Source organism: Mesoplodon bidens (assembly GCF_964165515.1).
Source record: "Mesoplodon bidens genome assembly, chromosome: 10".
Classification (NCBI taxonomy): Eukaryota; Metazoa; Chordata; class Mammalia; order Artiodactyla; family Ziphiidae; genus Mesoplodon; species Mesoplodon bidens.
The window spans coordinates 75,863,878-75,876,008 of record NC_138172.1 but is presented as its reverse complement, the minus strand read 5'-3'; the positions used below and the strand labels follow the sequence as shown (position 1 = coordinate 75,876,008).

Below are 12,131 nucleotides of genomic sequence, written 5' to 3'. Positions count from 1 at the left end.
ATGTCTGTTTATCCAGGTAGATTGAGATTCCAGTAAAAGGTCGTAATTTGGAGCTGAATGAATAAAAGAATGTCAAAATGGGGAGCTAGCTTGATACTCAATTAAAAAGAAAAAAAAAAGCCTAAGAACTACAATTGGTCCTTTAAATATATATATATATATATCGTCTTTGCTGGTAACTTTGGGAGATGCTAAAATATCTGAGCTGTTCAGTGCATTAACATAGGAGCCAACGGTAGTAGAGAACAGAGCTCTATTAAGTAAGAAGTAAAGCTGAAGTGGTATATAGCAGTAAGAGCTGGTTGGGCGGGGGCGGGGCGAGGTCTGTGTTATTGATTAATTTATACTTTTCAGTAGCTGGGGAGGTCCTGGCTTTTTCTGGCCAAGGTCTGGGTTTTACTAACTAGGGGTGTCTGTGAATGGTTCATAGGATCTGACAGTAGAGAGTGAGCTGGATACAGAATGTTTCATGAGAACGTGGCCTCTGGAAGGCCCTCACACCAAGCAACGTTCAAATGTAGTTTCAGCATTCACAACACAAATAGAGAGAAATTCACAGTTGACACAGAGATGAGTTGTCTTCATCCATCTTCCTTTCAAGTTGCTTACTACTCTGGAAGGGATGCCAAATTTGGGACATTCCCATAATTACCCTACACAGACAGACAACGTACATCCTTTATACATCAAAAGGAAAAAAAGCAGTGACTCAGGGTGGAGGACCCTAGGGGGTTGGTTTGCTGAAACTGTTCTTCACTAATCACACGTGCCCGTTTGTTTCTTCTTTATTTTAGAATTAGAATAGGAAGAACTTATTCCAGAAATCTGGGTCAGCTCTAAACTTTGTTTTCTCATTAAACTTGGCTACTTGAGTGTCTATGTTATGAAATACGCCTGTCATCTTTTACTTGTTTGCACACAATAGTAATCAATTATCCGTGAAGGTGACTTGATTTTTGAAAAGTGACCTTTTCAGTACTGGAGCGAACCATTTCATATCGCCCACCCTGGAAAGATTTAATGTGGTAATTTCTCAGGTGAGCTCAGCCAAGACTCAGTCTTCTCCCGAGCCAAGACTGCTTTTTCAAGGAAGGCTCACCTCAACCATTTACCTTTAAGAGGAACCCAGCTTTATTCCCAGGTCCATTTATCTCCATGTAAACCATCCCTGTGCTTTCAAAATTATGTTATGTTAAAGGTTGTCACTGTGGTTGTAAACTGTAAAATATCAAGGTTAAGAAGCTGAAAGTATTACTTTGGCGTGAGCCTCTCAAAGGCGGCTCTGGTAGAAGGGGCTGTTTCAAGGCCTGAGGCTCCCCTGCCTGTAGTTGTGGGAAGACACCTTATCCGTTCCTGCAACTTATTTGTGGCTCTCCAAGGAGCTCACTTAACCACTGTTCTCCGGTGCACAATCTTAGGAGCTAGAGCTGGAATTTTCTAGCCTTTGTTAGAATGTTTGCTTCAGTCTGAAACTGCCCTGCGGCACAAAAAGTGCAATGGTAAGATGGAGCTCCCAGGGATCCCTGAGAAAGGAAACTTGGAATCTGCCACTGTTTTCTCATCCTTGATATGCTGATCTGGAGTGAACTGTGTAACAGCATAACCCACCGATGAAATTTCAGCCAGGGCGCCAAAGCCTGACAACCATAGTAAATCCTGTGTAAGCAGGAGATTTGGAGGGAAGGTTTTGAAGTTAATTGAATTTTATGATTAACAGAAAGTTATCTGGAAAACCATTTTTGTTTCACCTCATATTGGTAGAAGTCTTTCTAAAAAGCTTGGGGCCACTTTCCTTTTTTTTTGTATAATTAAAAATAATCATGTTTTTAGAATTAAACTCTCAGCACCTTCATAACATTATCTTAACCATAAAAGCTTATTCTGTATTTCCTATAATATGGCTACTGAAGGTAAATTTATTGGACCGAAAGTTTCCAGACTCCAGAACAGCCCAGAGTTACTAGCTTAAAGGAAAAAAAAAAAAAAAAAAATCCCTGATATGAGGTTTTGTCATTTTTTTCCATTTTTCTGAAAACAGATTATAGAAAAGTTCCATTTAATTGAGGGTTATGCATTCTCTGAACGTTGCTGTTCCTAGTTTAAATAATGAAAACTATGGTGGTGAAAAAGGGTATTTTATTCCTAAATCCCGGATTTTAATTCTGCTCCACTCTGGGTCTCATTGTGAGAATGAGGACGAGTCACAGAGGCCCTGTATGGCCCAACTCTTTCAACTCTGAAATGCAGAATATATCTCTTGAGGTGAGAAATCACGCCATTTTACTTTCTTTACTGGAATATATTGCATTATTGCAATTAGTATCTATTTTCCCATTTTTCTTTTATGGGAGTATTTTTATCCCATCATGAATATCCGTTTATATATCTGTATGTACATGAATGTATATAAAATTATGTAAGATTCAAGTTTTCTGTAATGTCTATAATGTACAGAACTCCTTAGAGATTGCCATATTTGTGGGGGGGGGTGCTCTCTTAGTATCTGTTCCCATAGCTTTTCGCTGAGACTGTAAATTAGGCCTGGGAAGGATATAATGAGTCAGTAATTTACAGACTATTAAGAGACTTAGAAGTGATTCTTGGGCATGTCCAATAGAGAGCACATGTTTATAAAGGACAAACAGATTCAACACAACATGTCTTTGGCCTAACCAAGCCCAATCAATTAACAAAATGGGATGTCTTATTTTAGGTATCTCCCACTCCCCCAAAATAGAATCACTAACCACTTGTTAACCACACTGACTTTTTAACAGAGTGGCTGCTAAAGCTTTGCCACCAGAAATGTTCAGATTAAGCACTGTATTAGATTGTAGCCAGCAGAGTCTACAAAACAGGAAGAAAGTTCTGTTTGCTCTTTTGCTTCCTTTCCTGGTTTGACTTGATGTGATAATTCACTGCAGATTTCTTTTTCTTTGACAGAGCGCCTACCGCAGGAATGGGATGGCTTTTCTGGCCTGCTGATGTGACTGTGACTGAGGCAACAGGAAAGGCAATGTTATATTAAGGTGATTTCTGTTCCCCTCCTTGGGCAAAATAAAATACAAGTTTACCTTCTCCGCATCCTTGGGAGTGGGTTGGTTTGTTGTGACTATCAACTGGCTGACTCCAGCCCTTTTCCAGCCCCCTCAACGCTTAGTCTTGTTTACTAGATGGGCCATTTAGCCAATTAATGGCAGGATGTTTGGGATGGTGTGTAGGTGGACAAGAATGCACAGCACACAATTTTGAAATTTTAATTTGGAATAGATCTACTGCTCTCAGCTCACATAACTTAAAAGCAGTGACTTTTTTTTCCTCAGTGTTTAGTCTGTGTTTTATTTGATGCATTTTGTAATCCAGGTTTAGGACAAAGGAAACAAAATTAAAAGAACAGTCAGTTTTCCCCTTGCACTGTCCCACCAACTCTACCTTCTGACATTTGATGTCTAGATCTACATGTAGTTTACAGACAAATGTCCATCTTATAAACTCACACTAATCAAAGACCTAATTGGCCTGATGAACTGTCTGTTCCCGTCTTCTCTTCCCTTCACCCCACGTGTAGTATATGTGTCATTTTCATGGCCTCTTCCCAACTTTCTGAGTATCTGCCTATCGTGTGTTTTTCCCCTCGTAGACCCTCTTCCCCATCTTCATTTTTCTCCTTCCTCTGTCCCTCCGATCCCCAGGCCCAGCCCTCACACACAACGCTGTACCCATTTAGAAGCAAAGCGGTTAGAATCAATGGATGGGGAGCCAAGTGATCTGCTTTCTCCCTCCAAAGCACTAACACCTAGACTGAAATGTGGGCTGGGCAGTTTCTTGCTGGTAGCAGCTGAGTTATCCTTCTGACATCTATACTTTCTCCAGTAAACGAGGAACTGTAACGAAGCAAACCAAAATAATAGCAGTTATATGCAGTTCTTGATTGAACTTGAATTGCAAAGAAGGAAGTTGTTTCTTTAATTCTTTATGAGTTTTGTATAATTTTACTTTTATTATGGTTTCTACACACACTGAGATAGCCTTTGTAAAGAATTAATAAAAACAGAAATGAGAAGCATGAAAGATTTTCCTCCTGTGACCAAATCACAGTGAGGCTCAGCTAATGTGATTGTGCCATATTATTCACATTTGTTAACTATCACTTACCTGTTCTATGTTAGTCCTTCTGGAAAAAATCTTCATGTCAAGAACAAAAAATGCAGATATATAATATCAAAAAATTGCCAAAGGGTTTTGATGTTCCATCTGTGCTTGGTGAAATGTATGATTAAACTTTTCTTTTTATCATCATTCTTATTTTTCTTGGCATCTCTAATCATGGAAAATTATAAGCTTGCAGTAAACATCCTAACTTTTAAAACGACAGCATTTATTGTATTTGGTTTCTGTGCCAGGCTTATAGATGTATAAAATTTTCAGGAGCCGATTTTTCACATCGAAATTCCTCGTCTCCCACATTATACATTTTAAAGTATGCACAAGGCAGAAAATACAGGGTTTAGATTTTTTTCCCTTCATTTTATTCTACCTGATCTCCTTATAGTCCCAGAGAAGGAAGACTCAACGTACATTTCTCTCAGAAATATGACAGGTCTGTGTTTTTGTTGGTCTGGCGTATGTTTGTCTATCTTGAACAGTCTGACAGGTAATTATTTATAAAATCTGGTTTTGCCCAGTAAGTCCATATAATAACCTTTCACTTTTCATCATAAGCCAGTGAGCTGAATTTAGAATAAAACAAGGTCATTTATGTCTGTCCTGAACCAGCCTAGATGTCCCCGTAATGGCTCAATATTAATATTTGTAATTCTTTTTTTTTCTTTTCTACACTTAGGTTCTTTTTCTGACTCTTTCCACAACACTAAATTTGAAGTGAAATAAAATTTCCTTAAGCAGTGAGTATAGGGGAAAAAAATTTATAGAGGGAAAGTTTCAGAAAATGTGACTTAAATAAATTTCTTTAAAGATTAAATTGTTATGTAGAATCATAAACTGTCAGAGTGGAAGATGGTCTTAAAGGTCATTGAAAACAACCACTCATTTTACAGATGGAAAATGATGGCCTGAAGAGGGAAGCTGACTTTACCAACGTCACTCAGCAATGCTACGACAGACCAGAGACCAGACCATGGTCCCTAATTATCAAGTCTGTCTAGTCTTATACTCCACCATACTGGGTTTGCATTAGATATTACCAAGACACATCAGGGTTTTATGGCATGTTTATCTTAGACAATAACCTAGATTTATTTTTTAAATGATTCTAATTATGGACACATCCAAAAGCATAAGCGTTATATTAAAATCTTCTTCAGAGGGACTGTGATACTAATTAAATAATGTGTTATATGCCAGTTATACATCAATTTTTAAAAAGAGGTCTGTAAGCAGGGGAGAGGGGAATTAACACACTTTGAGCACCTACTTTGTGTCAGGAACCTTACCTTTGGTGGTTCATTTATCTTCCCAATGACTTCGTGATGTTGATGCTAGAATAATGAAAATAAAAACAAAAATAAATAAATGGGACCTAATTAAACTTAAAAGCTTTTGCACAGCAAAGGAAACCATAAACAAAACTGAAATACAACCCACAGAATGGGAGAAAATGTTTGCAAATGAAGCAACCGACAAGGGATTAATCTCCAAAATATACAAACAGCTCATGCAGCTAAATGTAAAAAAGAACCCAAATAACCTAATCAAAAAATGGACAGAAGATCTAAATAGACATTACTCCAAAGAAGACATACAGATGGCCAAAAAGCATGTGAAAAGATGCTCAACATCAATAATCGTTAGAGAAAATGCAAATCAAAACTACAATCACCTCACACCGGTCAGAATGGCCATCATCAAAAAGTCTATGAACAATAAATGCTAGAGGGGGTGTGGAGAAAAGGGAACCCTCCTACATTGTTGGTGGGAATGTAAATGGGTACAACCACTATGGAGAACAGTACGGAGGTTCCTTAAAAAACTAAAAGTAGGGACCTCCCTGGAGGTCCAGTGGTTAACACTCCTCACTGCCAATGCAGGGGGTGCAGTTTTGATCCTTGGTCGGGGAGCTAAGATCCCACAAGCTGCACAGTGCAGCCAAAAATTGAAAAAAATCAAATTTAAAAAATTAAAAGTAGAGCTATCATATGATCCAGCAATCCCACTCCAGGGCATATATCTGGAGAAAACCATACTTCAAAAAGATACATGCAACCCCAGTGTTCATTGCAGCACTATCACAATAGCCAAGACATGGAAGTATCCTAAATGTCCATCGATACATGAATGGATAAAGAAGATGTGGTACTTGTATACCACATAAAAATATATGGACTAGGGCTTCCCTGGTGGCGCAGTGGTTAAGAGTCCGCCTGCCGATGCAGGGGACACGGGTTCGTGCCCCGATCCTGGAAGATCCCACATGCCGCGGAGCGGCTGGGCCCGCGAGCCATGGCCACGGAGCCTGTGTGTCCGGAACCTGTGCTCCGCAACGGGAGAGGCCACAGCAGTGAGAGGCCCGCGTACAGCAAAAAAAAAAAAAAAAAAAAAATATATGGACTATTACTCAGCCATAAAAAACAATGAAATAATGCCATTTGCAGCAACATGGATGGACCTAGAGATTATCACACTAAATGAAGTCAAAGACCAACATCATATGATATCACTTATATGTGGAATCTAAAAAATGATACAAATGAATTTATTTACAAAACAGAACAGACTCAGAGGCTTAGAAAACAAACTTATGGCTACCAAAGGGGAAAGGTGGGGGAGGGGTGGTAAATTAGGAGGATGGGATTTACATACACACATTACTGTATATAAAATCAACAAGGACCTACTGCATAGCACAGGGAACTCTACCCAATACTCTGTGATAACCTATATGGGAAAAGAATCTGAAAGAGAATAGGTATAACTAAATCACTTTGCTGTACACCTGAAACTAACACAACATTGTAAATCAACTATACTCCAATAGAAAATGAACATTTTAAATAAATAAATAAATAAATAAATAAACAAAAAGTCAGGCTTAATTGTAAATCAAATGTGAACGCACAAAATAGTTTCTATTTCTGTAGGCCTGTGTTTGGGAGATGGAATTTGAAAATAAATAAGTAAATAAATAACTTCTCTTATGGGAAATTGGCACTGCCTTATAGACTTGAGGATAAAGGAAACAGAAATATATTTCTCCCTTCACCTGAATTTGGAAATGCAACTTTCTAAACATGCCATTTTGAGGATATGTCATTAACCTTCTGCCTTCACGTATTACAATAGTTGAGATTCAAAAATAATGTTCCAGTTTTAGAACCAAGAGTTGTTATTTAAAAACCATCAGAAGCACAAATATTTTTTAATGGTGTATATACTTCCTGTATCTGGGGAGGATTCTTCATTTATTACTGCATGTTCTTTGTTCCTATAAAATAATAAACAATCCACATTTAATGCTTTTACCACGTAGAAGAAAAATAAACATAACTTGTGATTCTTGGTCTGAAAGAAAACAATTTTACTTGTCTATAAATTATAAAATTTAATTTTATGAAAAAAATTTTGTATAGTTCCCAAATCAGGTATTTCTTTCCAGTTCATATAACCCCTTATGTAAAACTGAGTCACTACAGAGAAAGTATTTCCTCATCTGCCCTCCTGGAATTTAGATAGAACCTTCCCAAGTTGCATTTAAAATTCTACCATCAACCATGTATACATCTCATAAAATATTTTATAGTTTCCTGTATGCTCTGGCTGAACATTTCATAGTACATAAACACTTCTGCAAATAATATAAGGGCATCAAGTTGAATATGTCATAGCAGTGGCAGCCACATAAAGCTGATTCTACCTCAATTTATTTTCTTATTTTTATCTTCTTATTTGAAATGCAAGGTGAAACTTTCTGTGCTCTTCTCGTACAGTTGGTTGGGGGCAGGGAAGGGGGGCAGACCAGGGGACTCTAGCAGTTTCAGTGGGGTTGTGTTCATTAAAGCAAAGGCTTTCTGCAGAGGGCATCAAGCCAAGCTTAAACAACAAAACCATGCCTGCAGAAATTGGATGTAAATGTGATGGTTAAATAAGGGCCAGATGGCTTTAAAAACTCAAATATTAAAAAGTCATATCTCTTAAAGTAAGTTTCTAGTGTCGTGGCTAGGATAGTGATACTATAGCACTTTAAAAAAAGAAAAAGAAGAAGAAGAAGAAACAAAGAGACTTACATTTGTCTTCTGGAAGAAAATATCAAATATTCAGCCTGTCATAAGTCATGGGAATTTTGGCAATTGAAGCATATTTTAAAACAATCAATTCCTACAAAGTCATGAGAAACCCAGATACAGTATTTCATTGTTGGAAACCACTGTAACTCTGTATACAGTATTATATTCATGTTCCCTTTTCTGCTCATCACCACCACTCATTCACTCTTCCCTTTTATTCAAAGGAAGATAAAAATAGAAAAAGATATAGGAAAAACCAAGAAGCAAGAGGATTACTTATATAACTGTTTAAGTAACAATTTACTTGCTATCAAAAATGATGATTTATTGTATCAGTATTTTAATAATAAGTTTTACATAATAATTGTAGTACACCGTGTGCCACCCTGTATACTAAGCACTTTGTGTGGCTATCTCATTAAATCCTCACAACCCCACTATGAGACATGCATTGTCATTCTCCCTGTTGCCCAGAGGTGATAGAACGCAAATTTAAGAACAGAAGCTTCACTGCCTTATGCAGAAGTGCCCAAGATGGCGCTAGCATTTGTACCCAGCACTTTGACCCCAGAGCTTATGCTCTTAACCACTGTTGTGCAGCACGGATTGTACTAAAGAGTTCTGATAACATATTAAAGAGAATTGCTGCCCTGAACCTAGAAGCACTTCTCTACTAAAAAAACTTGATTACAAGAAAATTTCATTTTAATTTAACATTCCTTCCCTAAGGCCAAGTATTATGTATATAATAGAATATCATGTAATGTATAATAGACTATAATTATATAGAATGATGCCAAGTCCTCTGTAATGTCTTAAACCTTAAGATAAATACATATGATCAATGCACATACTGAGAATCCCTGTAAAACTTATGAGAAAAACTTCCTCAAAAATCCATGTGTACAAAGACTCTCCTTTGTGGAGACCAGATTTCTCCAGAAGGCTCTTATTACATAGGCTACTATTTTATGCTTTCATGCAAGGTATTTATCTCATGTTATAACGTAATCCCCGTCTTGTGTACATGTGTTTGCAGTGGCAGATACAGAAGTACGTATGGCAACCCCTTGCAACTTTATACAAATGTTCCTTTTAGATGTTTTCTTGTTAGTTGTGACATAGTCATTGTTTCTCCTAGCCCAGGATGTGTGTGTGCTTGGGGGGAGTGGTGGACAGAGAAAAGAAGAAAGTGGAAAGTTGCTGAAAACAATTTGAATTAGAAATGATGGTTTTCATAATTCAAAAAGACACATGCACCCCAGTGTTCATTGCAGCACTCTTTACAATAGCCAGGTCATGAAAGCAACCTAAATGCCCATTGACAGACAAATGGATAAAGAAGATATGGTACATATATACGATGGAATATTACTCAGCCATAAAAAGGAACGAAACTGTGTCATTTGTAGAGACGTGGATGGACCTAGGGACTTTCATACAGAGTGAAGTAAGTCAGAAAGAGAAAAACAAATATCTTGTATTAACGCATATATGTGGAATGTAGAAAAATGGTACCGATGAACCAGTTTGCAAGGCAGAAGTAGAGACACAGATGTAGAGGACAAAGGTATGGACACCAAGGGGGGAGGGGAGGTGGGATAAATTGGAAGATTGGGATTGACATATATACACTAATATGTATGAAATAGATAACTAATGAGAACCTGCTGTATAGCACAGGGAATTCTACTTCACTTTGCTGTACAGTAGAAACTAATACAACATTGTAAAACAGCTATACCCCAATTTAAAAAAAGAAAGAAAGAAAGAAATGATGGTTTTCCTCCCTCATCAGTGATTAGCAGCTTCTTTAATTCAACCCTAGGTCTGTTCTGCCTCAGAACAAGTCGCTTTCTGAGTTTTGTTTGTTAAGATGCCAACTAGCAGTGCAGCAGCCTGTGGTACTACGTACCTGCAGCTTTCTCCTCTGAATGGCGTTGATTTACTTCTTCCAACCACTTTACTTGGGAAAAGTTAATCACTCCTTCCAGACCTGTATGTGCCAATCCATCGAGCAGTCTCTAAGCAGCAGTGACTCCTGCAGGTTGGCCAGCCACACTTCCATAGGTTTGGCCTGGGAGGAGACAATGAGCCCAGATGGTGCAGGAAGTTTGTGACTTACAGGGCAGCCTAAGCAAGATCAGCATGGTGACAACTTTCCATGGTCCTAATCCCACGGGAATGTACCAAATCTAGCGTCCAGATGACAGAAGACCAGAGTGATGCGTCACTGTGTCATGGAGGCACCAACTCTAAACCACAACCAAGCAGTTTTCCAGCTTTCATCCATACCTAAAAGGAGGTCGAGGTGTAAAATCCCATGTCTCTCCAGAGCCAGGGAGGCAGATGATTCCTTGTGGCAGCTCCTCCCAAGACTGGCTGTCTTGCATCCCTGGGATGATCACAGAGTGAAGTGGAACCTTGCCTACGTGATCCAGATGGAGACATGCAAGGTCACTTAGGGTGCATTTCCCCTGCAATATACAGAGTCATGTGTCTCTGTGAACCATATGAAAAATCCATCTGCCGCTTCCTCCCTAGGTTTTCAAGGTGCTCTCCTTCTCTAGCTCTTTTCCATAAAGCTTCCTGCCTGCCTCAGGGCACAGTGCCTTCTGCATCCTCTGAATTTTTATTCCCCTGTTGGTCTCTATACTTCCTATTTTCTGTCCCTAATCATCTCTCAGTGTGCTTTGTAGCCTGCCTCAAAAAATTAAGAATTTCTTGAGGGCAAGTCTTAAAGCTATACCTCTTTGTAATCGCCACATGCACATATTAGGTATTCAATAAACATTTTTTGGTTGTTTAACAAACATGAGTACAGAATTCTTTCTTTTTCTGTCTTTTTTTTTTTTTGGTTAAGTCTTTGTTTAATCTCTTATTGATGCTTGTTTGACTTATTTGGCTGCAAATCTCAAGAACTATAGATGATCACAGCCTTTTTCTTAAAGACAATAATACAGTGTCTCAGAGAAAGCAATTCAAAGCAGGCCATGAGTCAGGTTTCTTGTGGGCTTTATGAGTAGGTCACTCTGACTACAGTCTTATTTGAGGGGGTTAATGACCTCAGGGAGGGAGGTAACCTTAGTCACATTGGTATACTACTAAAGACCTAAGAACCTTTGTGTCCTACTTGAATCTATACAAACTTGAAAAAGACTTAGAGACATACTCCATTTTTGTTTATAGCAGCATCTTTGAAAACCTGCTAGGCCTCCCACTAGTTTACTTTAAAGACAACAAGCTATTTTAGGATGAGATTTCCCTAAAGGTAATGGAAATAACACGTTCACTGAACTTAAAGCAAATATGAAGATCTATTTAGACTGAAAATAATGAGATTTTGTGAACCGGAAGCAACAGTTTTTCACCCAACAGTAGCTTGCAGCTAAAACGTCTGCTTTCTTTATCTCTGTTCATTCATTCAAAAAAACTTTTCTTAGCCCCTGTGAAAACCAAACAATCAACATGGTGTCGACAGTTCCCAAACAGTGAAGCAAGGACCTGGGGGAACCGTAGAGTTCCAAAAAAGGGCTCAAGAAGCCACCTACGGGCTTCCCTGGTGGCGCAGTGGTTGAGAATCTGCCTGCCGATGCAAGAGACATGGGTTCGAACCCTGGTCTGGGAAGATCCCACATGCCACCGAGCAACTGGGCCCGTGAGCCACAACTACTGAGCCTGCGCGTCTGGAACCTGTGCTCCACAACAAGAGAGGCCGTGATAATGAGAGGCCCGTGCACCGCGATGAAGAGTGGCCCCTGCTTGCCTCAACTAGAGAAAGCCCTCGCACAGAAACGAAGACCCAACACAGCCAAATATAAATAAATAAATAAATAAATAAATTTTTTTTTAAAAAAAAGAAGCCACCTACATTAAATTATCTATAGATTA

The 12,131-nt window shown here is 38.6% G+C and overlaps 1 protein-coding gene across 8 annotated transcripts in view; it reads left to right on the top strand.

The window, feature by feature from the left end:
• Positions 1–4,299, top strand: part of SUPT3H (SPT3 homolog, SAGA and STAGA complex component) — a 441,549-nt gene extending 437,250 nt beyond the window's left edge. For 7 of the 8 annotated variants that reach the window (XM_081246855.1, XM_081246852.1, XM_081246857.1 and 4 more), the window contains one exon: positions 2,925–4,299. In XM_081246855.1, coding sequence (XP_081102981.1) covers positions 2,925–2,990 — 66 coding nt within the window. In that variant the 3' untranslated portion in view covers positions 2,991–4,299. The remainder of the gene's footprint in view (positions 1–2,924) is intronic. The other variant, XM_081246856.1, reaches the window with a different exon arrangement.
• Positions 4,300–12,131: the final 7,832 nt, after the last annotated feature.